Source organism: Suricata suricatta, chromosome X, assembly GCF_006229205.1.
Source record: "Suricata suricatta isolate VVHF042 chromosome X, meerkat_22Aug2017_6uvM2_HiC, whole genome shotgun sequence".
Lineage (NCBI taxonomy): Eukaryota > Metazoa > Chordata > Mammalia > Carnivora > Herpestidae > Suricata > Suricata suricatta.
The window spans coordinates 37209613-37234612 of NC_043717.1; the positions used below are offsets into that span (position 1 = coordinate 37209613).

A 25000-nucleotide genomic window follows, 5' to 3' on the forward strand; every position below is an offset into this window, starting at 1 on the left:
TTTTTAATGTTCATTTCTTGAGAGCTGGAGAGAGACAGAGAGTTAGGAGGAGGAAGGGGCAGAGCGAGGGAGACACAGAATCCGAAGCAGGCTCCAGGCTCTGAGCTGTCAGCACCGAGCCCAACGCAGGGCTCGAACTCACAGAGTGTGAGATCATGACGTGAGCTCAAGTCGGATGCTCAGCCGATTGAGCCACCCAGGTGCCCCAGAGGGTTACTTTTTTATCATGGGAAAATTCATGTATTTTAGTACCCAAATTAGTATCTTACTTCAGGGAAACACTAGAGACATTTTCACAAAAATTAGAAACAAGGCAAAGATTCCTACCATCTCTGTTACTCCTCATTATTGTACTATAGGTATTAGCTAGTGCAATTAGACAAGAAAAATCAATTAGAGACACAAATTAACATAGAGAAATGAATAACCTTCAACAACAATAATTAGCATAATGTTAGAAAAAATTCCCACTTGAGTATCAGCAAAGTAATTAAATATTTAACAATAAACTTAAAAGACATACTATGGGGTGCCTGGGTGGCTCAGTTGGTTAAGCATCTGGCTTTGGCTCAGGTTATGATCTCGTGGTTTGTGAGTTTGAGTCCTGCACCAGGTTCTGTGCTGACAGCTCAGAGCCTGAAGCCTGCTTCACATTCTGTGTCTCCCTCTCTCTCTGCCCCTCCCCCACTCGTACTCTGTCTCTGTCTCAAAAATAAATAAACTATATATAAAATAAAAGGCATACTATGACTCAACAGTATAAAGGTGTTGATTCTTCATGTGTTACTTGATAAACGTAACACAACATTAATAAAAAATACTAACAAGCTTTTAAGGACTTAGGTATGTTGATAATATGCTAGAATAGCAAAGAGAACACTACAGAGAAATTGTACAGGTTATACTAACTCTGCTGGACAGTAAGATATACAGTAAAGCTTATGTAATTCAAAGTGCAGTACCAGCATGTAAATAGACTAGCGAAATATCGTAGAAAGAACCGGAATACATCCAGGTACATAGAGAAATCAAGTGTTTGAGAAAGGTAATACCTTAAATTTCTGGGCCTATGGTAGGTTTATTCATAAATGGTTCAGGGACAACTAGGTAGCCATTTGTAAAAATATAAAATTAGACCCATTACTCAAGCTATTCAAAAAAAGAAACTAGAATTAGGGTCAAATGTAAAAAATTTTGTACAAGTAAGTACTAGAAGTAAACGTGAACTGTCCTTCAACCTTGTTTTTGGAAAAGGCTTTCTAAGTATGGCCATCTTTTTTCGTTTTCTCTAAATTTTGAGCCAGTTTGAACAATATAAAAATAATTTCTGCACGACAAAAAAAGTTTCATAAATTCAAAGGACACTTAGAAACTAGGAGAGAATGTTTGCAATATATGCCATGGACAGAGGGCTAATACTCCTAGTATATAACAGACTTAAAATTGGAAGAACAAAAGAATGAAAACCCAATAGGAAAATGGGAAAAAAGACATGAACAGACATTTCACAGAAAAATCTATAACAAGGCCGCTAAACATATGGAAAAGTGGTCAGATTCACTCAGAGAAATGCAAATTAAAGCAACACTGAAATATAATTCTCACATATCAGATTGGCAAAAATTGTTGTAAGTGGCTGTAGGGAAGCAGGCACTCTTAATGCATTGTGATAATACAAAGTGGTAGGACCCATCTGGAACAGAATTTGGCAATCTAACAAAGCTGTGTATGCACTTTTTGACTAAACAGCCTCACATCTAGGAATCTTACCTTTAAAATATGCCTCCAAAACTTTGAAAATATATGGGCACAAGGATATTTATTGGAGTGTTGTTTTTAATTACAAAATACTAGAAACAACTCAGATATCCATTCATAGGAGAATGCTTGTGTAATCTTTGGTACATTCAGGTAGTGGAGTTGCATGTAGAAAAGTATCAGGAAGAACTGCGTGGAGTGATTTCCAGAATATACTACAATGTGGGAAAAAATGAAAAGTGTAAAAGAGTATAACGTCCAACCCTTTGTGAAAGAAAATACACATAGGTAAAGCGAAGAATATGTGTGCCCTTTGTGCTAAAGTAATGCTGAATGAATAAACGAGAAACACATGAGATTGGTTACCTACTGGAAGTGGTTGTGAATGGGGTAGTAGAGATGAGGAAGTGGAACTTCTCAAGTATATGCTTTTTATATAGCTCTAAGTCTTAGAACCTGGTGATGTTTCTCATACCCCACAGTTAGTTGAATAATTGAGACCAACCAGATGTGAGTTAGCCCAAAATAGAATGAAGGCAGGAAGAAATAAAACTAATGAATAATAGAAGTTTAGTGAAGGGGGTGGAGATGAAAAGAACTAACGTAAGTAACTTCAGAGAATAGTATTTTGACTGTAGTGTAAAGCTAGAGACAAGAACTGTAAACAAATCTCATACTACAATTACTTTCTCACAGTGGTATGGATTGGGAGTTCTGTAACAATTTTATGTAAATATTAGGAATAAGCAAATAAGTAAATGTACTGTGGATAATGAGAGCTAGGTTTTTCACTGTCAGAACTTGCAAATAAGGAAAGGAAAGGCAAGAGTGAACTCTGGTGTTGGGTTGTAATCGGACTCATCAGTGTGAATATATGGTTACTTTTGAGTATAGATAGTTGGATAGAAATACAGGCGCGCGTGTGTGTACATAAGTATATTCTCTAGCTCTGCTTGCTTGGGGAGCCTGGAAGTAATGACCCATCTCAGAAAGTGTGACTATATTAGTACCTAGATCTTTGTTTCTAAATACTATTCTTAAATGAAAGAAACCAGGGCTTCTTGGAGAGAAGTAGGTGATTCCAGGGTTTAGGCAAAGAAATTACAAGATGAGCTCTAGAAAGTTTAATGGTGCCAAAAAGTAAGGAAGTGCTCAAAAAATGATGGGGCCGTGTGGAAAGAACATAGAAGTCAACCTAAGAGACTGGGGTTCCTAATCAGCAGATGTGACACAAGTTCATAAACCAATTATAATAACAGGATACAGAATAAAATAGTTCATGCTGAAATGAATAATTCTATATAAATGTAAGTGAATATAAATGAATTTATGTTCATATTTGATTTTATTTATATTCATTTATAAATGAATATAAGTTGAAAATGGGAAAAGGGGGGCACTTTTTTTTTTAATGTTTCTTTTTGAGAGAGAGAGAGAGAGAGAGAGAGAAGGCATCAGAGGGGGAGGGGAAGAGAGAGAGGGAGACACAGAATCCAAAGAAGGCTCCAGGCTGTGAGCTGTCAGCACAGAGCTTGATATGGGGCTCGAACTCATGAACCACAAGATCATGACCTGAGCTGAAGTCCGACACTTAACCCACTGAGCCACCCAGGTGCCCTGGGACACTTCTTATTGTAGAATTTCAGTTAATTAATGGATGAGGAATGATGACTATCTCTTCACAAGGTACTTAACTGATTTCAATGGGACATTCTTTAGAGTAACTAGCCAGTACCTTTTTGTGTCAAGTACTGAAAATAAAAAATGGAGGATCTGTCCCAGATCGGAGGAAAGTAAGGAGACATGCTACCTGAACATAGTATGGAATCTTGGATTTGGATTGTATCATGGACCAAAGACAGTAATGGGAAAGTTGGTGAAATTGGAATAAATTATATAATCAGTAGTATTTTATTTTTAAGTCTGTCAGTCTTTTCATGTATTTTGATGCTCTTTTCTTTATGTCATCTTGATGGATTAGTCCTTTATCATTATGAACTTATCTCTGGTAATAATCTGCCTTGAAGCCTACTTTAATCTGCTTTGAATTCATCACTTCAGCTTTCTAATGCTTAGTGTTTGCATGGTATCTTTTTCATCCTTTTATTTCAACCTTCTTGCGTCTTTATATGTAAAGTCCATCTCTTAATAGTATATTTTTGGCTCTTTTCTAAATCTTTTCTGGACATGTTTGTTTGGAATGTCTAGTTCATTATATTTAATTTGGCTGTCATTTTTGTTGTATCTTTTGCATTTTATTGTTTTTCTCTGGCTGTTTTCAAAGTTTTCTTTCCATTTGATTTTTAAAAATTTGACTGTGAATTTTCTTATTTATAAGAAGCCCAGGGATTTTTTTCTTTTCTTATTTATACTACTTGTGGTTTTCTTAGTCTTTTGGATATAGTAGTTGATGCCTCTCAGCAGTTCTGGAAAGCTCTCAGCCATTATATTGTATCTATTCTGCCCTAGTCCTCTCTCCTTCTTGAACTCCAATTACATGTATGGCAGACGATCTATTATTATTGCCTCATGTAACTTTAGGTGGCCTTTAAAGTCTCCAATCAATTCAATCTATCCAGTGATTTTTTTTTTTTAAATTTCAGATGTTTTTCAATTTTAGGATTTCTTTTTGTTTTTTTTTCTGTGCTCTAATTTCCTGCCTATTCATGCATTATTGGTTATATTTTCCTTATTGTCTGTGAGTATTGTTAAAATAGCGGCTTTAAAATTATTTGCAAATTTCATCATCTGAGTAATGTCATGGCTGGTTTTCAGTAATTTTTCTTTTGAAAAATTCTTTTGAACATGGATAAAAATTTTCCTGATTCTTCATAAGTGTGGTAATTTTATCCTGGATATCACGAATAATACATTGTGGAGTGAGTTTGTTATATTTTTCTGAAAATTGGTGTTTTTTGTTTTATATTAGCCAGTTAATCTTGCTCAAATCATACTCTGCACTTGGTCATGCCTGTAGTGGACAGTGGCTGAAATCTCTAGTTCTTTCAGGCTGTTCCACATCTGCTGTGTTCATGCATATTCAGCAGTCAACAACAGATTGAGGCAGAGTTTAACTGCAGACTTTGGTGTTCTCTTTCTTTCACTCTCTTCCTTCCTGGGATTTCTCTCTCAATTCCCACTTTTGTGATAGCTTCAACGTGTCTCCTCTGATTGTTAGACTAGTAAGATTGCTGATTTCTTTTTAAGTTCTAGCCAGGGCACCAGTTGGGGCCTGCCTTCCGATGGAAATCCTGGTACTCATCCAGTGCCATGCCCTTTTTCTAAGTGTTAACTTCTCTGGTTTCAGCCTTATTTTGGTTTCTCTCTAGGGTTTCTGATAGTTGACTTTTATATTTTATCCAGAACTTAAAGCTGTCTGTGGAAGAGCTACTCCAACATAACCAGAGGCAAGACTTTACTAAAACATCTTTAAAGATAAACTCCTCTTGCTTTTCATATGCCATATGTAATTGCTACTTAATGTTCTAGTGTAAGCATCCTTCATATTTTATGTTTTTACTCACTGGTGACCTGGACCTAGGTTGTCCCTCAATTTCTGATACTATGAAGCAGTACCATTTAGAACATTACCTATGGGAAGATTTCTTTGGGATCTTTGGCCCAAGAGTAAGCTTACTGGATTGTAGTGTATTTGCATACCTATTTGCACAACCAGTTTCATGCATGAATCCGCTTCCAGCACGAAGGGCGCGCGCGCACACACACACACACACCCACCCACCCACCCACCCAACTTTGGATTTACCTAACTTTTCTTGTGTTTGCCAATCTGATGTTGGTATCTCATTTAAACTTGCATTTCTACAGATGCACACTTGTTCACATGTTTTTCACCTTTTCTGTGTTGGTTTCTGTGTCCATTGCCTGATTTTCTGCTATGTGGTTCAAATCAAATCTTTAGTTTTCCTTATGATGTCAGATAAGTTCTTTACAGTCTCAAGGAAATATTTTCCTACATTTTTTTCTCTCATATATTTCTCTGCCAGTTTATGATAGGAGATAGAAATCCAACTTTGTTTCTCAATATGATGCAACCAATTTTTCAGCAATGTCATGGTTGTTTTTGTTGTTATTAGTGCTTGGAAGTATGTTTTTGCATACCATTTGAAGGAATTGAGCTGAATACCTTCGTCCTTATATTAATTGTGTAAATGAAATTTTGAGATCAGATTAATATTTAGGGGGAACTAATTTAATGGATGAATAAAAATTTATGTAATAACTTCTCTTAATCTCAGTGGCCAATTCTTTCAGATCTTTCCTGTGTTGACATACCATACTCATGTAGTTCCTTATTTGTTTCTGTAGTTCTTTGCTTATCTCATTTGATCCTTAGAACAACTCCAGATAGAAAGATTGGGTATTAACTCTGTTTTATGGATGTTGATCTTTAAGTGATTTGCCTGAGGCTTGTACAGCTACTTTTGTATTTCTACCTCTCTTCTTTTTGTTGTTGTTGTTGTTGACAAGAATATGTTTGCTCAGGCAGCTATGTACTATTGCTGATAATGAATAAAAGCGACTTTCGTCCATTGTTCTGCTGAGTATGTTTTAAAGGTAGTATTTATGAGATTCTCTTTTGTTGACTTATCCCTTTTTTCCTCCCTCCCATTTTTTATTGGAGGAGTTGTCTTAAGCTTGATGACAGAAGCAGTAATGGGTTTCGGGCACACTCGTACTTTTTGAGGACAGGACTGTGCATAAATGGTTTTATTTAGAAATTTGCCAGTGGAACCTTAAATGTTGTGAACATTGTTAGACTATGAGAGGTTTGGTATCTTTAAAATCATACATATTATAAGTTTTTTTATAGGCTATATACCAGTAACTATCCTTTCAACTTAAATTTTAACTGCTTTGGCACTTAGATTTTTTTAAAGCATTTTTGGCATATGCTCTATTTTTATTAAGTTGCTTAAGAACTTGGTGTTTCTAGGTAGATCATGCACTTGGAGGTAGGATCCTTCTCTAGATTCATCAGTGCTCCTAGATAAAGTTGAAATTAATTGTTATTAAATAAGTTGAGATTATTTTAACAATTGAGATTTGGCTGATTCTTAAAACGGCCTATCTTAATACTTTATCATATTGAATATTATACTGGTGTTAATTACTCTCAAACCTGGCCTGTACACAACTCTCTGGTGTTAAAGGAACACTCAGTAATGGGACTAGCCTTTCTTTCTTTCAGGTGGCTTAAGAAATATGCTAAAGTATCAGTATTATATAGTAAATCTTAAGATATGAGCAAATTCTTTAAAGATAATGCTTTTATTTTTCTTTGAATCCCTTTTTTCTGATTTTTAGAGGAAGTATCATTCTGCAAAGGAAGCTTATGAACAACTTTTGCAGACGGAAAACCTTTCCGCACAAGTAAAGGCAACTGTCTTACAACAGTTAGGTATGTAATAGTGTACTGTACATATTTCTCTCTATGATTTTTACATGTCAGAGATGGCAGCTCTGTGGCTCATGTATTCTATTCTCTTTCTTTCCTTTATCCAGAGATAGTAGAATTAATCTGGACCCAGCATGATTCCCCTTTCAGCCAAGCATTGTCCATCTCACGCATTCTTCAGTGCAGCTAGTGCTTTTAATTTCTTCGAATTACTCTCTAGTACTTAACCCATGGGTGAGGGGTATTGAATACTTCCTTTGTGCCAGATATGCTTAGCACTGAATGAAGTTAAGTGATTTGTCTAAAGTCACTTAGTGGTTGGTGAGCTTGCTTTCTTAGCCCTGTCAATAACATTAACTAAAACATTTCATCTAAAAGTTGTGCAACATCTAATGGTATAGTTTTTGTACATATGTGATTCTTTTCTAATGTTGAAGAAATGTAGCCATTTGGATGTAATGTGTCACTCTGACCAAGAAGATAGTGATTGAGTTCTCCACATGTAATTTTGTTGCTTAGTTATTGAGTCATGTTTCTTATCTGTATTTGGTATTTGCGCTCCCCTCCCCCCCCCGCTTTTGTTTATTTGTTTTTGGTCTGGATAAATAATTCTTAATTTTTAACGAGCATTGTAGTAATATGAGTGTTTTTATAATGTGACTATTTTTACCTAATTTTAAAATTATTTAAGCCTAGATTTTATCACTGATTTTCATGATATTGATATGGATCACATGATTAATTACATAAAATAAACACATTACCTTAATATAAAGCTTTTGTATTTAGGTTTGTTTTAAATTTAATCTCTGGTTAGAATTTTACTTGAGTTATCCATACTTGTAAGAATTATAGAGGTATTTGAAACTTTGTTTTTAATAAATTTACAGATAGTGTTTGAGTAGTGTGAATCTATATCTTCAAATTAAAACAAGTTTATTAGTATAGTAAAGAAAGATTTTGCGTCAGTTCCTAAGTTAAAAGAACAAAGTCATGCCTTTAGCATAAGACCGCTTACTCGTTCAGCTAATATTTGAATATGAACTGTTTTTTTAATCCACACTATTTATAGTTTTTGTGCATTTTAGCTGCAGTGAGGAATGTGTCAATAGTAAAAATGCATACACCTTTTAAATTTAAGAGAGAGATTGAAATAGTTTTGGTTCAGTTATGTCTGAATCACTTGTCCTCCATGGCATTGGTTTACCATATATCAAACTATAGACGTATAATAAACTTTTCTTGCTTTTGAAAGGAAAAACACTTCTAATTAAGTCTAATTTATGCCTGTGTATCAATCCTTCCTACTTGCTTGTCACTACTGCTTAAGCAACTCCTTTTAGAGCTTGTTTCTCCAAGTTTCATTCTTACTAGTAATAGCAGGAGATGAGAGGAACAGATGAATAAATAAATGTAAATGTGTTATTGACATGTATTTCCATAAAACATAGTAATGTAATCATCTCCTTGAAATATATTTTGGAGCACAACTATAATGTCAGAAAATAAGGGTCCTTATTTGTTATATAAAATACGGACTATACACAAAGAACAAAGCTGATTTTATGCACTTGAAATGATCCACAGCTGAAGTATGATTTCCCCAGCTAATTAAACTAAATTAGTCCTGTGTTGTCTTAAAGGTTTTAGACTACAGTATTACATGATCTAGTCTTTTGATTGCTTACATAGCTATTTATTTGTTTATTTATTTAATAACATTGTGCATATTTAAGGTGTACAACATGTTTTGGTATACATCATGAAATGACTATTATTGTCAAGCTAATCAACATAATCCATCTCCTCACATAGTTACTATTTGTGTGTGCTGGGAGTGCCTAAAACCGACTCTCTTAGCAAATTTCTGTTAATAGTTTTATTAACTATAGTCATTCTGCATTACTCTCTAGATTTACTCATCCTATATAACTGTAACTTGTACCCTTGGACCAGTTTCTCCCCATTCCTTCTACCTCCCCATTCCTGGTAACCATCATTCTACTCTCTGCTTCTATATATTCAACTTTTTGAGATTATGCACTGTCTAAATTTATTAAACATTTGTAGTACCCATTTTATACCATTCTTATTTGTACCATATGAATATACTTAAACTTGGGTTTTATTTTTAAATAATTTTCAAATACTTTACAGTTTTTAATTTAGGTAAGTTAATATATGTGGCCATTCCCAGTGAGGTAGGGTTATATGTGTGTGTTGTACTCTGAGCTATCATTGATTAAATAGTCTTATATTTACTCGTGGAAATAAACAATGGGTTAATAGACTGTCTTGGAGAGTCTTAAAATGCACATAAAAGTTTACATGGAGCAGTGAATAAGATTGAACATTTTTATATTCTTTGTTTCATAACTTGGAATTTTTTCAAATACTAAAATTAGAAAAGAGGAACTGTAGTTCGTAATCAAAGTGTTAAGTCAGTGCTTAAAATCGTTTTGGTTTCTCTGGAATAAAGTTCTTTATAGGTTTGACTGTACCTCCCGTGAGAAACAGACTTCCTTATGGTCAGTATTGGCAGTTCTAAATTTTGGGGATTGTGTATGCCAAACTAAATGAATAAATTGACTGAAACACAAAAAGAATATTTTTACTAATGTGTTTTCTGCTTGGTGTTCTTAAAAACTGAAGAACAACTAAGTCATTTAGGTAAATATTGTTAATCATTTACTGTAGGTTGGATGCATCACACTGTGGATCTTCTGGGAGATAAAGCCACCAAGGAAAGCTATGCTATTCAGTATCTCCAAAAGTCCTTGGAAGCGGATCCTAATTCTGGCCAGTCCTGGTATTTCCTCGGAAGGTGAGACTTATCAGACACATTTTGCTTTTGTGTATTCCAGCTAGGAGATTGGAATTATGAACTGAAATGTTTGTTTATATATTTACCTTTTTAAATATATTATCACAAAGATTTCTGGAACATTAAAGTTTCTGAATGTAACCGTTTTTTCAGAATAATCTGCTCTGCCAGGAAATTTCTTATTTTGTTTGTTGGATTTTCATTTAACTTGAATTATTGCTGGTTTTTCAAAAGACTTATCAGATAGTAATTCTTCATTCTAGTACTGAAATGCCTTTCCTTCTGATTTCTGGTATTTCTTTTTAATTTATCTGTTAAACAGAACAGAATTAATTTTTCATTTTGCCTGGTGAGCGCCAGTAGCCAATGGAACCTTGCTATTTGTAATTTTGATTAATGACATATACATTAGAATGGACATATTTGATTAATAGGTCTCAAATCAGTTCTACTTGAAATCTCACAGTGAGAAAGTGGATACATTATTTATTATTGGATTGGTTGGAAAGAAGTGACATATAATGAAAATAGTGTTCTGCAAGTCTGTAAACTTTTCTCTGTATTTGAAATGCCTAAATTGTGCTCACTGGTTGTCTGAAATACACCTTCTGTATATGTATGTGATAGGCTATATTTTTGGACCATTATTAGATTTTATTTTGGTTCCTAACTGGTGCTAGCTTTTGCGGTATGGCGGGAAGATCAATGTACTAGCAGTGGGAGACTTGAATTCAGGTCTTGGCTAGGCTACTGTTTGTAGAATCATGGATGATACAGTTAAACTTTTTGATGCTTCAGATTTCTTTTAACCTTTTAAATAAGAGAATTATATTCAGTGGTTTTCACTAGGGGCTATTTTGTCCCACGGGGACATTTTATAATGTCTGGAGACACTTGGTTATATCACAACCGTGGGGAGGGCTGCAAGCAATCTAGTGGGACAGCCTCTACGACAAAAGATTACCTGACCCAAAATGTCGGTAATGCTGAGGTTAAGAAACCCTCGTTACAGATTATCTGTTAGATGTCTTCTTACCCTGAAAGTTTTCAATTTTATGATTCCTTTTGAAATTATCCTATTTTGTTATAATTTTAAAATCTTTGAATGAATCTGCCATGTAATCCCATTAAGTTTTAGTATTTTGTTTGGTTTCATTTTTCCTTTAGCAAAGTGTGTTTGTATGAGATGAAGTAATACTAAGTTTTTTTAAAAAGATGTTTGATTAGTCATTAATTATGTACAACAAGAGTTAGCAGGGAAAGTACCTATTTTTAGCAGAAATTTTCTAATACCTTCCAAGTCCTACAAAATCATCTATCTTGGGTTCCTCACTAGTAAAGCTTGAGAGTCCAAACTTTGTCTTTCTCTTTCACTGAAGATATTTGGGGGCAGAGACTGGAAATTAACATCTTTGTATTTTGTCGCCTAGCAAAGTGGCTGTTCAGTAAATGGAATAAGTGAACTAAAGAACACCATTTGCTTTTCAAGCTAGCCCCACTGTTTAGTGTTGCACAGTGGGGTGCTTCATCCACGGACTGGAGAGGAGAGCCAGTACAGGGAAGTAGGGACTGCCTAGTCTGTCTCGTGTTAGCGTTTACATAGGGAAATTTCTTCTCATAAAGATTAAAAGGCATGTGTACTAGCAGTTATTTTCCTGTTGACCTAAGATAAAAAATAGTAGTTTAATATGATACAATATTGTTGATGTCTTCCTTTAAAAAAAATTTTTAGGCATTTAAACATGTAAGATCACTACTTTAATAATGCTGTAATTTTCACCTCAGTGAGCAGTATTCCACAGGAGGTTTTTTTGTTTTGTTTTTTAATTCACTGATTTTACATTTTAAGCCACTGAGATGCTTTTCTTTGAATCTTTTCAGGTAAAAATTTCCAAATATACAACACACTTTACTTATTTCTCAAATAAAGGATACCTAGCACAGTTGAACTTGTTTTGGGGTCCAAGATTATCATGTTAGGTGTCATTTGTTTGTGTGTTTATTTGTTTAGAGAGAAAGAGGGTGCGAGTGAGGGGCAGAGAGAAAAAGAGTATTCCAGGAGGGGCAGAGAGAGAGAGAAAAATGGGGCTTACCTGAAGCGGAGCTCGTGCTCATGAACTGTGAGGTCAGATGCTTAACAACTGCGCCACCGGGTGCCCGATGTTCATTATTTTTTATTCTTAATAATTCGACAATTATTTTAGACTATTTTGGATATTTACTTTTTGTGACCTCCTTTCACCGCCTTCTAATGTGTTGCTTCCAATCTGTTTTGTTGTGAGAAAATTTTTATAAGTAAATTTATTTAGGAGTTCTTAAAGCTCTGGGGTGCCTGGGTGGCTCAGTTGGTTAAGCGTCCGACTTCAGCTCAGGTCATGATCTCGTGGTTCATGGGTTCAAGCCCCAGATGGGCTCTATGCTGACAACTCAGAGCAAGAGCATGGAGCTGGCTTCAGATTCTGTGTCTCCCTATCTGCCCCTCCCCGACTTGCACTCCATCTCTCTCTCTCTCTCTTTCTCTCTCTCTCTCTCATAAATGAATAAATATTAAAAAAAATTTTTTTATAAAGTTACTAAAGCTCTGAATGAAGACCCCAAGTGTCAGCAAGCAACTTTGGGATTTGATGACCCTAGTATTTCTAAAGCTTTTTATTACTTATCTTCACATTCAGTCTGTTGAAGATGTTATTTGGCATGTGTATATCATAATAAAGGCGTGACGTGGTAATGCTCTTACAGTAGTACTAATCATTGGTAGTATCACAGAACTATAGAATGGTAGAGCTAGGACGGATCAGGGAGGCCACCTGCTTCACTCTGTAAACCCTGTTATTTTACAGATGGAGAAAGTGAGTTCAGAGGAGTGAAATGGTTTATCTAAGGTTACTGTCACCCAGGTAACTAAATTAGAACAGGAACTAGAGCCTAGGTTCACTCATTGCCTTTTCAAAGACACAAGGCTAGCTCAAGAGAGCTTAGTTAAGTTTTATTAGAGGAAAAGTGGTTGGTGGTTGGACTGGGACATCTGTATTTGGGCACATTGGTTTCCTACTTTCACTTTGTAGGAATGGAATGTGAAAACATTGGTTTTGGGAATTACTGCTTATTCCTCTCAGTGGTTAGGTAAATTTGTCTATAAATCCTGAGATTTGGCTTTGAATTAACAACAACAAACAGAACGTGTTTTCTACTATCTGTTAAACATTCCCTTTCTTTGTGGTATCTGCCCCTACTTGGCATTGTTAGTGACTTCCCCCAAAGTTACTAACAAACTTTGTAAAGGTTTGCAGGTGCTCTCTGACATTGTCTTCTCTGTCTCAGTCACGGGCATTTCTTATTGCCCAATCCACAAGATTAGCGATTCCTTAGGCTTATTTTTACCTCTCCCTTGTAGGTGTCCTATATTCTTAAACCCTCTCTTCTATATGGATGAATTCCAAATCTAGATTTCTACATTTCAAGGTATTAAATTTCAGGACCATATTTCCTATTCTTTACCTAACGTTATCCATTTTAGTGTTCTCATCTCACGTCAAAGTAAGCATATTTCAAAGCTCATTCGGGGCACCTGGGTGGCTTAGTCGGTTAAGCGTCCGGCTTCAGCTCAGGTCATGATCTCACAGTTCGTGGGTTCGAGCCCCGCATTGGGCTCTGTGCTGACAGCTCAGCCTGGAGCCTGTCTCTGGAGCTGTGTTTCCCTCTCTCTCTGACCTTCCCCTGCTCACGCTGTCTCTTTCTCTCTCAAAAATAAATAAAAACATTAAAAGAAAAACCAAAGCTCATTCATCATATTCTTTTACAAACCAGTACTTCTCCTTTTATTTTTTGCCAATGATGTCACCATTTCTTTTTTAACTCTCTTTGATCAGGCTTAAAAACTAAGTTATAACCCCCTGCTATCCCCTCATGAATATCTAATCAGTTAATCACAGAGTCCTTATGTGTCTTTTGGTTTATTATTTCTCCTTTCTTTTTCTTTCTTTCTGTTTTCATTTTCACCCCAATTTTGGCCTGTTGCAATCCAGTGAATATAGCTGCCTTCTATTTTACTGTCTATAATTTATTTTTCTTTCAGTTTATCCCTACACATTGCTAGCAGATTAATATTCCTATAAAGTGCTTTCATGGTGCCATTTCCCTTGTAAGATGAACAAAAACTTCAGGGTAACCTTGGGCTGGATTCATAATTCTCTACTCTTTGTGCTGTCTTATATACATTAAGTTTTGCTCATACTGTTCAAACACATTTTGAAACGCCCTCTTTCATCTTCTCTGTCTGAATCAGGGGTTCCCAGATTTTAGATTACACGAATCAGTAAAATTTCAAAGAATAATTATGAGGATCTAAATATTTAGGCAAGTAAACACATTTAAGATTTTTTTTTTTTTTTGCCGTTTAGTCAGCCAGTAGTGTTTCAAAATAAGTCAGTTACAGTATAAGTATTAATTAGGTTTAATGTAAAATTTATATATGTAAGTGTATGTTGCTGTGTGTCTATTTTATTTTCGTGGCCAAATTGTTATATACTAGCTGATAATTGGGAATCACTGATCTAAACAATATGCCTCTATACCTCGAATTCCTTAGTGTTATCCTTCCTTTCTCGCTTTTCCTAAATCCTGTAGTATGTACTGTGATGTCTTCTACCCTAAATTCTCAGACCAGTTATTGTCTGTGCCAGACATTTGATATGGCATCTTGATATTTGTAATGTGTCTTCAGTTTTCAACTAAATTGTAAGCTCCTTGAAGACAGGGACTGGGTTTCGTTTCTTCTTTTTTCCTTCACGCCAAGCACTAAGAAGATAATTTCTGTATTTGTAATTTCAGCTGCTGTTCTGTGTATCCATCAGGTATATCTGCATTAAGAAGATAACAGGTTCCTCTTTCTCTCAAAAAAAAATAAACGTTTTAAAAAAATTAAGAATAAAGCGGGTATATGCCTGAGTTCCTCAGTCAGTTAAGCATCCAACTTCAGCTCAGGTCATGAACTCATAGTCCATGAGTTTGAGCCCCGCATGGGGCTCTATGCTGACAGCTCAGGGCCTGGAGCCTGCTTTGGATTCTATGTCTCCCTCTTTCTCTCCCCCTCCCCTTCTCAGGCTCTGTCTCTGTCTCTCTCTCAAAATAATAATAATAATAATAATAATAATAATAATAAACATAAAAAAAAACCCAGGTCCTTGAAACTTTAATCAGACTTTGCTATCCTTACATGTCATGAAATATCTCACCCACCTTATTATACTGTTTTTGATAGTTAGCTTGATATTACCTGTGTCGTAGTGGTTTTTTTGTTTACAAATTACAGAATGGTTGACCTCGTGGTTATTATTTAGGAGAGGAGAATTAAAATCTGATTCATCAAGTCTTAACCAAAATAGAATGGTTTTCTTGGTTTTTAAGTCTATATTCTTACTGTATGTAAGCTCTATAAATAGATCAAGCTATGTAAAATCAGGCTATATAAGTGGAATGGCAAGTGCGTGCGTGTGTGTGTATACACTTTCAGTTCTCAATATAATATTGAAGTAATATGGCCTTTAGTTTTTTTAATATTCATTAATGCAGCATGCTTTTGTATAGTTTACTGAATGGTTAATTATAATGTACATTATAATTATATATACAGATATATATATATATACACACATTCACAGAAGTATGTTAGCTCATTTAGATTTTTAATTTACTTTGATATATGTAATCCATTTTTCAGCAGATGAATTAATCAGCATTAATGGAATTGTCTGGATTTTTTTTCCCTCCCCTCTCAGGTGCTATTCAAGTATTGGGAAAGTTCAGGATGCCTTTATATCTTACAGGCAGTCTATTGATAAATCAGAAGCAAGTGCAGATACATGGTGTTCAATAGGGTAAGACGTTATGTAAAACTAATGGTATTACACTTGATACATGACAGTTGCATATCACATATGATATACTTAGTGAAGCTGAGTCGTTCTTCTTAGTTGACCTTGTTTTTTCCCCTTAATTTCTCTTTCTAGCGTGCTGTATCAGCAGCAGAATCAGCCTATGGATGCTTTACAGGCATATATTTGTGCTGTACAGTTGGACCATGGCCATGCTGCAGCCTGGATGGACCTAGGCACACTCTATGAATCCTGCAACCAGCCTCAGGATGCCATTAAATGCTACTTAAATGCAACCAGAAGCAAAAGTTGTAGTAATACCTCTGCACTTGCAGCACGAATTAAGTATTTACAGGTAAAACTTTAAAAAAAAATAGTTGTTTAAAGGCACATGTTTCCCCATGACACTCAGGCAGGTGGTGGGTGGCTGGAAAGTTTGTCTAGTTGTGTTTTGCTGTCTATAATTTGTTTCCATATTTTGTAAACATACCATAGCTTGTAATATTATTTTACTTTTCATTTTAAGTAAGATATGCAGTATTTAAAAGATGCTCTTTTTGCACATTTACTGTTGATGTATATTAATTTACATAATTTTTTTCTACGTACTGTCTACATTTTTAAGTTGTCATAGCATTTTAGAGAAAAGAACACAAACACTGTCTTTCACTCTTGCTCGGAGTTTCATGCGAAGACAGCTATGAGAACTTTGAAAACAGAGCTCAGCTTTGTTTGAATTCTCACAAAGGTCTATATTCCGGTTACCCTCTTTATACGTAGTATCTTTCTGAAACCCCAAATTAAGAATCTATTTTCTTTAAAAAACAATTAGTTATAGCATTTAGGAAGATTTAGTGGACTTGCTCTTACTCAAGTAGGCTTGTGTTAAATTTGCTTTTTACATAATTTTTCCTAGGCTCAGTTGTGTAACCTTCCACAAGGTAGTCTACAGAATAAAACTAAATTACTTCCTAGTATTGAGGAGGCGTGGAGCCTACCAATCCCCGCAGAGCTTACCTCCAGGCAGGGTGCCATGAACACAGCACAGCAGGTGAGAAGTTGGGTTATGTTCTGCAGGTGCCCAGCTTTAAGGGTTCTTTTCAATCTGTAGTGGTCAAGCGTATTTTACTAAGTACAGGAGCCTGTGATTAATGACAAAGCCTTTGGATTTCATTGCGAAGGGAATCTAGATCGAAATAAAACTCCCTCTGATACGGGAAGAAATTTTGGGGTGCCAATTTAGAACCTTTGTGCATTTTCATGATTTTGAAGACGATTTCTTTAAATAATGCTGCAGTGGTTTAATTTGAAAGCATTTTTTCAAAGGAAGGTACACATTCCTCCATTGATGATTCATTTGATTTTGATTTTCAATAATTGCCATCAGCGATGTCCACATAGCTTTGAAAAGTATGCAGTTTGTAAAGTTTTATAATTTGAAGGAATGAACTAAGAATATATAGAACCCTATTTTTGTCTTCCTTCTGTGATTCTTAGGCATGTAAACCTCATCATCCAAATACTGAACCTGTATTAGGCCTCAGTCAAACACCAATTTCACAGCAATCCTTGCCACTACACATGATTCCTTCTAGCCAAGTAGATGACCTGTCCAGTCCTGCCAAGAGGAAAAGAACATCTAGTCCAACAAAGGTATATATTTTAGAGAAATAGAAAATCCCAATCAAAAAGGAATCTCCCAACTGCCCTGAACTTGTGCAGTTTGAATATTTCCTGTCCTGTATTTTAAATCTGTGGACATCAAAAGAGTGAAAGGTTTGAGGTTTTCCATCCCAAATTCTTAGCATCATATTAAATACAGAAAGTAGGGATCAATTTGCATTCATCAAATCATTTTACTCATCTCCCTGCCGTTCAAATCTCAACACACTTTTCATCATCACTTTCAACTGACATTGAGATAAATTTATTGTTGGATCTAGTGGACAGTGTGGTGTTTAGGTTAGCCATTTGGGCCATAGTTTAGGGGTGGGCCTTTTTGGGTGGCTGATGAAAGAATCAATATTTTTTTAAATTTATGATTTCCCAACTTTATTATGCATGTAAAATTATTTTTAAAAGAATTTAATGTCATAACATTTTTTATATGTAAATATTCCAATTCATAGTCATTTGGCCTTCATTAGTCATTATTGTTAACTCTGTGGATTTAACCAAATATCCTTTAATTTTCTTTTATCAATCTTCCTCAGAATACTTCTGATAATTGGAGTAGTGGCCATGCAGTGTCACATCCTCCAGTACAGCAACAAGCTCATTCGTGGTGTTTGACACCACAGAAATTACAGGTATGTAAGATAGCACTTCTGACAGATTGTTTTTCCTCTTGAAAAGGAGTAGAAGAAGTAAGCTTTAAATTTTTAAGTATTAATTCTTAAACTTGAGCGGCAGTAAATCCAATCAAACGCACACAAGTAAAACGAACCCACATTTATCAGAGTAATGGGATAATTAGTTCCTGGTTTTCATCTATTTTTGGTTTTATTTTTTAAACAGGCGACGTTCACATAGTTCGCACTGCCTCCGGATGGTTATAGGCTCCACAGAGTAAATCCCTACCCGCTTAGCTTTTAGCTCCCGCTCCTTCCCACTTAGTTCTTCTAACAGCCAGCCAGGGTTACCAGTTTACCTGTCTTTTCTGAGATATGTCAGGCCTGTACAGGAAGCCAATGTGCATCCTCCTTCTCTCACGTTACTTGTTTTCTCCTTTTGTGTACAAATGGCAGAATGTTCCATATATTGGCTGTTAAGAATGTATTACGTAGGCCTTTCCTTGTTGGGATGTAAAGAGCTTCTTTGTTCTTTTATGGCCACAGTATAGTTCTTGATGTAGATGCACACCTTAAGCAGAGCCCTGATTTTGGATAATCAGGCCGTCTTGACACTTTTCCTATTCCACACAATGATGCTTTGAGTGTACTTGTCATAATGCATTTCTGGCTTAAAGAACTTTCTGTGTGAATATTGGAAAATAGAGTATTAGTGAGTAAAATGTTATGCCCATTTTTCTCAAATATCACATTACAGTAAACCTCTTCCAATGAATGTTTATTTCTTAATTTCTCAAACTTCTTAAAGGACTTCATCTCAGGGTTAGTTAGTTGCTCTTGGTCAGGAATCCATCATCTTTGACTAGATAGTGGCTCCAAGTTGGTCCAGTCATTTCAGGACAAGGTTCCTTAGAATAGTGAGCTTGAGCTGGTTTCTTAGATATGTCTTTGACTGTATTCTCCTTTCTTCTTCTTCTAGCACTTGGAACAGCTCCGTGCAAATAGAAATAACTTAAATCCAGCACAGAAACTGATGCTGGAACAGCTGGAAAGTCAGTTTGTCTTAATGCAGCAACACCAAGTGTGTATAGCATTTTTTCCCCCTAAGATTTGTTAGCATTTTGAGTACTTTTATTGACTACTGAAACATCATTTTAGAGCCTGGGCATGCCTGCTTCTTTCTACCAGTATTTGGTGGAATTTAGTAATCTGCTTCTTAAAATACTAATAATGAACAGAGAGTTTTAGGGAAAAAAAACAGCTATAAATTTAATTCTGAGCACAAGACTTGGTCTTTTGTTATTTATTTACATGCTGTTTTGCCTCTGTTCTGAGGGTTTAATGCTTAAACAAGCTGTCCTAAACCGAGATGGGGTTCTTCAGGACTCGCTGAATCTGGAGGATCTGGAATAGAAGTGTAATAGAATGAAAATTGGAGAGCCCCTATTTTGTGATGGGGGAAAAGACCTATAAATCCGCAGTTTTCTTAATTTTCAGCTGCTTTCTTTTGTCATTACTAAAGGGATGTCTCTTAAAACAGATTTCTGCTTTCTGAGGAAGCTAATCTAAATATGAACAAACACAGTTTCTTGTTTTTAAAAACGTATATATTTTTCAGCTTGGAGAAATGAAATGTTAGGGTAAAATCAGAGATTACCTGGTTATACACCTTTGTATTTTGGTTCTCTACCTTCTGGCCCACACAAGGAGCATTTATTTTTCATTTGCTTTTTGATAGATGAGACAAACAGGAGTTGCACAGGTACGATCTACTGGAATTCCTAACGGGCCAACAGCTGACTCATCACTGCCTACAAACTCCGTCTCTGGCCAGCAGCCACAGCTTGCTCTGACCAGAGTGCCTAGCGTCTCTCAGCCTGGAGTCCGCCCTGCCTGCCCTGGGCAGCCTTTGGCCAATGGACCCTTTTCTACAGGACATGTCCCCTGTAGCACATCAAGAACGCTGGGGAGTACAGACACTATATTGATAGGCAATAATCACATAACAGGAAGTGGAAGTAATGGAAACGTGCCTTACCTGCAGCGAAACGCACTCACTCTACCTCATAACCGCACAAACCTGACCAGCAGCGCAGAGGAGCCGTGGAAAAACCAACTATCTAACTCCACTCAGGTAATAGAAGAACCAGCTGCTTCCTTGGTTTCTCCCATATTAGTTATCATCTTTTTGGTTTTATGCATTTTGAGAGAAAAATCAAAGTTTGAGGAACTATTTTCATAAGCATTTTATAGCCCTCTAATGTTATTAGCTATATTTTGACTCCCAATATATATACACACATGAACATATTCTCTTTTCTATTATAAAATTCTACGTGCATGCACGCATGTGCATGCGCGTGCGCGCGCACACACACACACCCACACCCACACACCACGATATATTGGAAATTTCTGAAGGATAGACAAAAAAGATCATACAGACCCCCAAAACTTACTGTTTGCTTAGTTCATTTCTACATGTACTGCCTACCTAAGATCAGGTGCTTATGCTAATCCGTTTTAGGTATTTACTGTGGTGAGAGAAAAAGACTATTAAAGAAACAGGCACCATAAATCACTCTGAAGTGAGAGTGGTGAAAAGTGCTGTCACTGTCAGAGTATCTAGAGGTTAGAGTTTCTAGAAATTGAAGAATTTGAAAGGGAAGAGGGGTGGTAAAGTGTGCCTAGAGTATAGATTATGAAGAGGGAATGGTGAAATACATGTAGAGAAAGTTGCCTAATTTGTCTTTTTTTTTTTTTTTTAATGTCTGTTTTTGAGAGAGAGAGAGAGAGAGAGAGAGAGAGAGACAGGCCATGAGTTAGGGGAGGGGCAGAAACAGAGACAGAATCCTAAGCAGGCTCCTGGCTCTGAGCTTTCAGCACAGAGCCTGATGCAGGGCTCAAACCCATGAGCCATGAGATTATGACCTGAGCCAAAGTCAGACCAACTGAGCCACCCAGGCGCCCCGCCTAATTTGTCTTGAAGGCAAAGTAGAGCCTCTGAAGTTTTAAAAACATAGTAATGGATTTCATGAACATTATTTCTGTCAAAGATATGTGCTGTATTTCACTCATTTCACTGTTAGACATAGAATTTCTAAGTTTTAACTTCTAAATATTTATGCACATCATTTTTCCTGTATTTTGGATTGTTTCCATGGAGGGTGTGTTTCAAAATGGAACTGAAGGGTCAACAAGTAAGCATCTAAAAAAATGTTGCCAACACACATTGCCAAATTATTTGTACTTTTGTTAGTAAGAAATATTTGAGTTATTGCTGGTTAGACTTATATTGTTGGTAAAACCAAGATAACTTCTTTTTTCAAAGACTTTTAAGTTTATTCTTGAAGTACTATTCTTGGCGGGACCATCTCTTCTAGAATGATTAATAGTTTGATTTATTCTTAAATGTTGAGCACCTATTATGTCCATGTCCTATTTGAGGTTCTGGGGATACACCCACAGACAAAAATACCTTAATTCTTGCAGGTAAAAAGACAGTAAGCAAATAAGCATTATATAGAGAATATTAGGTAATGATATGATTAGTTCTCTGAAAAAATGTATTAGAAAGGGAACCTAGAGATTGGTGGTAGAGGATTCACAGTTATAGATCAGGAGGTCAGGGAAGGCTTCACTGGAAGATGACATTTGAATGAAGACCTGAAAGAGTTACGAAGTGAGCCTTGGAGATATTTGTGGTAAGAGCATTCCAAGTCCCAGGAGTGGCAAGGAGCAATAGGCCGTAAAGTAGGTAGGAGTGTGTTTTACATTTTTTGAGGTAAGTCAGGGTGGCAAGGATGGCTGAGCAGCTTGAGCCAAGAGCGAGAAGGGAGGTAAATTGGTCCAGCTGGAAACAGGCTGGCTAAGTCATGTTCAGCCTTGTAGGCCATTGTAAGGGTATTGGATTTTATTGTGCATTAAGTGGGAAACTGTAGGGGGGTTTTGAATGGAGGAATAGCGTGATCTGACTTAGGTTTTAACTAGGTCTGCTCTCTTACTCTGTGGATAGAATAAAGGAGGCAAAAGTAGAAACGATGTGACCAATTTGGAGATTATTACTGTAATCCAGGTTAAGGGATGGTGGTAACTGGGCCCAGAATGGCAGCATTAGAAGTGGTCAGCTTTTGGGTTCATTTGGAAGGTAGAACTGGTAGGATTAGCTGGTAGAGTGGGGCGTAAGAGCGGGGATTGAAGCTAGCCTGGCCCAACTCCAGGGACGGAGGAATCTCGGTGAGATCCCCATGGGGTGTGAGTAGATGGAGGAGAGAACTAAAGACCGGGAGCCTTGGGGCATTACAGTGTAATAGGCTAGGAAATTGAAGAACTAGCAAAGAAGGCTAGAAGAGGAGTGACCTGTGAGGTAGTAGGAGATCCAGGAGGATGTGAGTGATGTCCTGGAATCCAAGTGAAGAAAGTCTGTCAAGGAGGAAAGCATGATCAGAGTGTAAATCAAACAGTGCTTCGTAGGTCTAGTAAGGTAAGGGTTGGGAATTGGCCACCTGAGGTATTTGATGACATTGCCGGGGCCAGGAAACTAAGGGGCACAGGCTAATCCACTCCACAACCATGACCTAGTTTTTCTTATTGTTTTTTATTTTAATTTTGTTTTTTATGTTTTTATTTTATTTTTGAGAAAGAGACAGAGTGCGAGCAGGGGAGGAACAGAGAGAGAGGGAGACAGAATCCGAAGCAGGCTCCAGGCTCTGAGCTGTCAGCACACAGCCCGATGCAGGGCTTGAGCTCTCAGACTGTGAGATCATGACCTGAGCTGAAGCCGGATGCTTAACCGACTGAGCCACCCAGGCGCCACTTGTTTTTGTTTTTACAGCCCACAAACGAAGAATGGTTTTTGCATGCAAAAAGAAAAAGTGTGTGACAGAGACTATATGGCTCACAAAGCCTAAAAGACGTGCTATGTGGCACTTGATAGAAAATACTTGCTGACATTTCCATGGACTAGTGGGGGCAAAAGCCTAATTGGGGTTGGCTTCAACATAAATGGAAAGAGAGAACTCGAAAGCGATAGATGTAGACAGTCCCAGCACAGGCACTTTAAAGTTGTGTGGGCTGTGCACTGCACAGTGCTGGGGCGCCATCCCCATAGACCATGACATAAAAAGGAAAGAGAGAAATAGGTAGTAGTGAAGGGGAAGTGGGATTAAGAGTTGTTTTTTGTTTTAAATTTAAGATGGGAGAAATTAGAAATTGAAGGTGGGTGGAAGCTCATGGGCAGGGTTCAGTAGAGGGAGAGAAATTAACACGGGAGAAAGCGGAGAGAATTGTTAAGAGTAGGTGAGAGGGTGGGATTTGGGGGGGTTCTGGGTCTTTGAATATTAAAGGACTGTTAGAAGGAGAACCTGAGATTTTTGTTAGGATGCTTGTAGCGCTGAGGTACAATTGGCAGTTAATAAATGGGAACCTTTGTTAGGATTGTAACTTAGGATTCTGTTGTTCTTTAGTACGTCTAATTCCTGGTTTGCTTAGTTTTGAGATTTTCAGTTAAATACTCTCAACTCTAGTTTGGGAATTTAGTCTTTTCAAAACATAATTCCAATGAAAGAGCCTTCGGTTTGCAGGCTATGAACCTTTGTACACGACTGAATACCGACTGGTAGAGAGCCCCAGCCTTTGTTTCATAGGCTCCTCAAGGCCAGTGTCTGTAGAAGTTTTATAATTTAGATAATGCAATTGGGGAAAGTTGTCCAAAAAATGTTGAACTGATTCTAGGTCAGAGGTTTCCCAAATGAGGTTGCTGCATGATCACTGTAGGTGGGGAATTCTGTCTCTGGTATTAATAGAATTAAAGAGGCTTTTTCAATACTGTCTTCCATAAACCTTTTCAAATATTTTTCTCCAGTTGTAATGAAATTTCTCAACTTGTAACGAAACCGAAACCATTGATAGACTTGTATGGTATATCTACCTTTCAGCTTTTGATGACAGAGGACACAGAGATCCGTACTCATTTACATTACAGTTGTGAAGAGTTTTTTCAAAGGTACCACTTAAGATATGAAAGTAAAATTATAGGAGTTGTAGGTGATTGTTCAGCAGGTACTCTAAAGAATTTATAACCTAATATATATTTGATTTGCAGATAGAGATGATGTAATAAAGTGGTTTTTAAAATTTTTAATGATCTTCATACTGTAATCAGTATAACTTGTTAAATGATTATCTTCTGAGTAAATCTTTGACAATAGATGAAATTTTGACTCAGCCACCCAGACTATTTCTTGGATAATATTTTCAGTACTGACATGCTTATAATATTATAGTATTTTATTTTATGAAAAGTGTTCATCTAACTTAGAGATTTTATCTTTTAACTGCTATTGTTGACGTTTTAGTTGTCTATTTAAGCATTTAAAACCAGATTGCATTCCTTTGCATGCTCAGTTGATATGTATCAACTTCTCATGTATCCAGTTTTTTTTGGTAGATACGTTTCTTGAATAGAAATACACCATTTAAGATTTTTAGTTTTAGAATCTGGTTTTAGGGATATGCTTGCTGGTTTTAACTAGATTATTAAATGCAGCCTTTAGTATATAAATATCTTGTCATCAGCTAAGTTGTTACTCCATTGTAGCTTATTACTAATTAAATTTCACCTAAAGTCAAAAAGGCTTCTAACCTTGCTGCTGAAATAATTTTCAACTCAAAGTGCACCAGTCCTAAAATTCTTGCTGGGGGTAGAGGGGTCCATTTGTTATTGGGAATATAAATTTAACAGTGTTAATATATAATTACGATAATCTGTAAATCCCACACAAGTTACTCTTTCTGATGTTCTGAAATTACAGTTTGGAAATGACTAAATTACTGT

At 36.4% G+C, this 25000-nt stretch overlaps 1 protein-coding gene across 8 annotated transcripts in view; it reads left to right on the forward strand.

Moving 5' to 3' along the window:
- Positions 1-25000, forward strand: part of KDM6A (lysine demethylase 6A) — a 206489-nt gene that overhangs the window by 137976 nt on the left and 43513 nt on the right. For 2 of the 8 annotated variants that reach the window (XM_029930769.1, XM_029930768.1), the window contains 9 exons: positions 7087-7180; positions 9875-10001; positions 15779-15877; positions 16010-16229; positions 16791-16925; positions 17372-17527; positions 18088-18183; positions 19145-19246; positions 19904-20299. In XM_029930769.1, coding sequence (XP_029786629.1) covers positions 7087-7180; positions 9875-10001; positions 15779-15877; positions 16010-16229; positions 16791-16925; positions 17372-17527; positions 18088-18183; positions 19145-19246; positions 19904-20299 — 1425 coding nt within the window. The remainder of the gene's footprint in view (positions 1-7086; positions 7181-9874; positions 10002-15778; positions 15878-16009; positions 16230-16790; positions 16926-17371; positions 17528-18087; positions 18184-19144; positions 19247-19903; positions 20300-25000) is intronic. The other 6 variants (XM_029930770.1, XM_029930771.1, XM_029930772.1 and 3 more) reach the window with 6 other exon arrangements.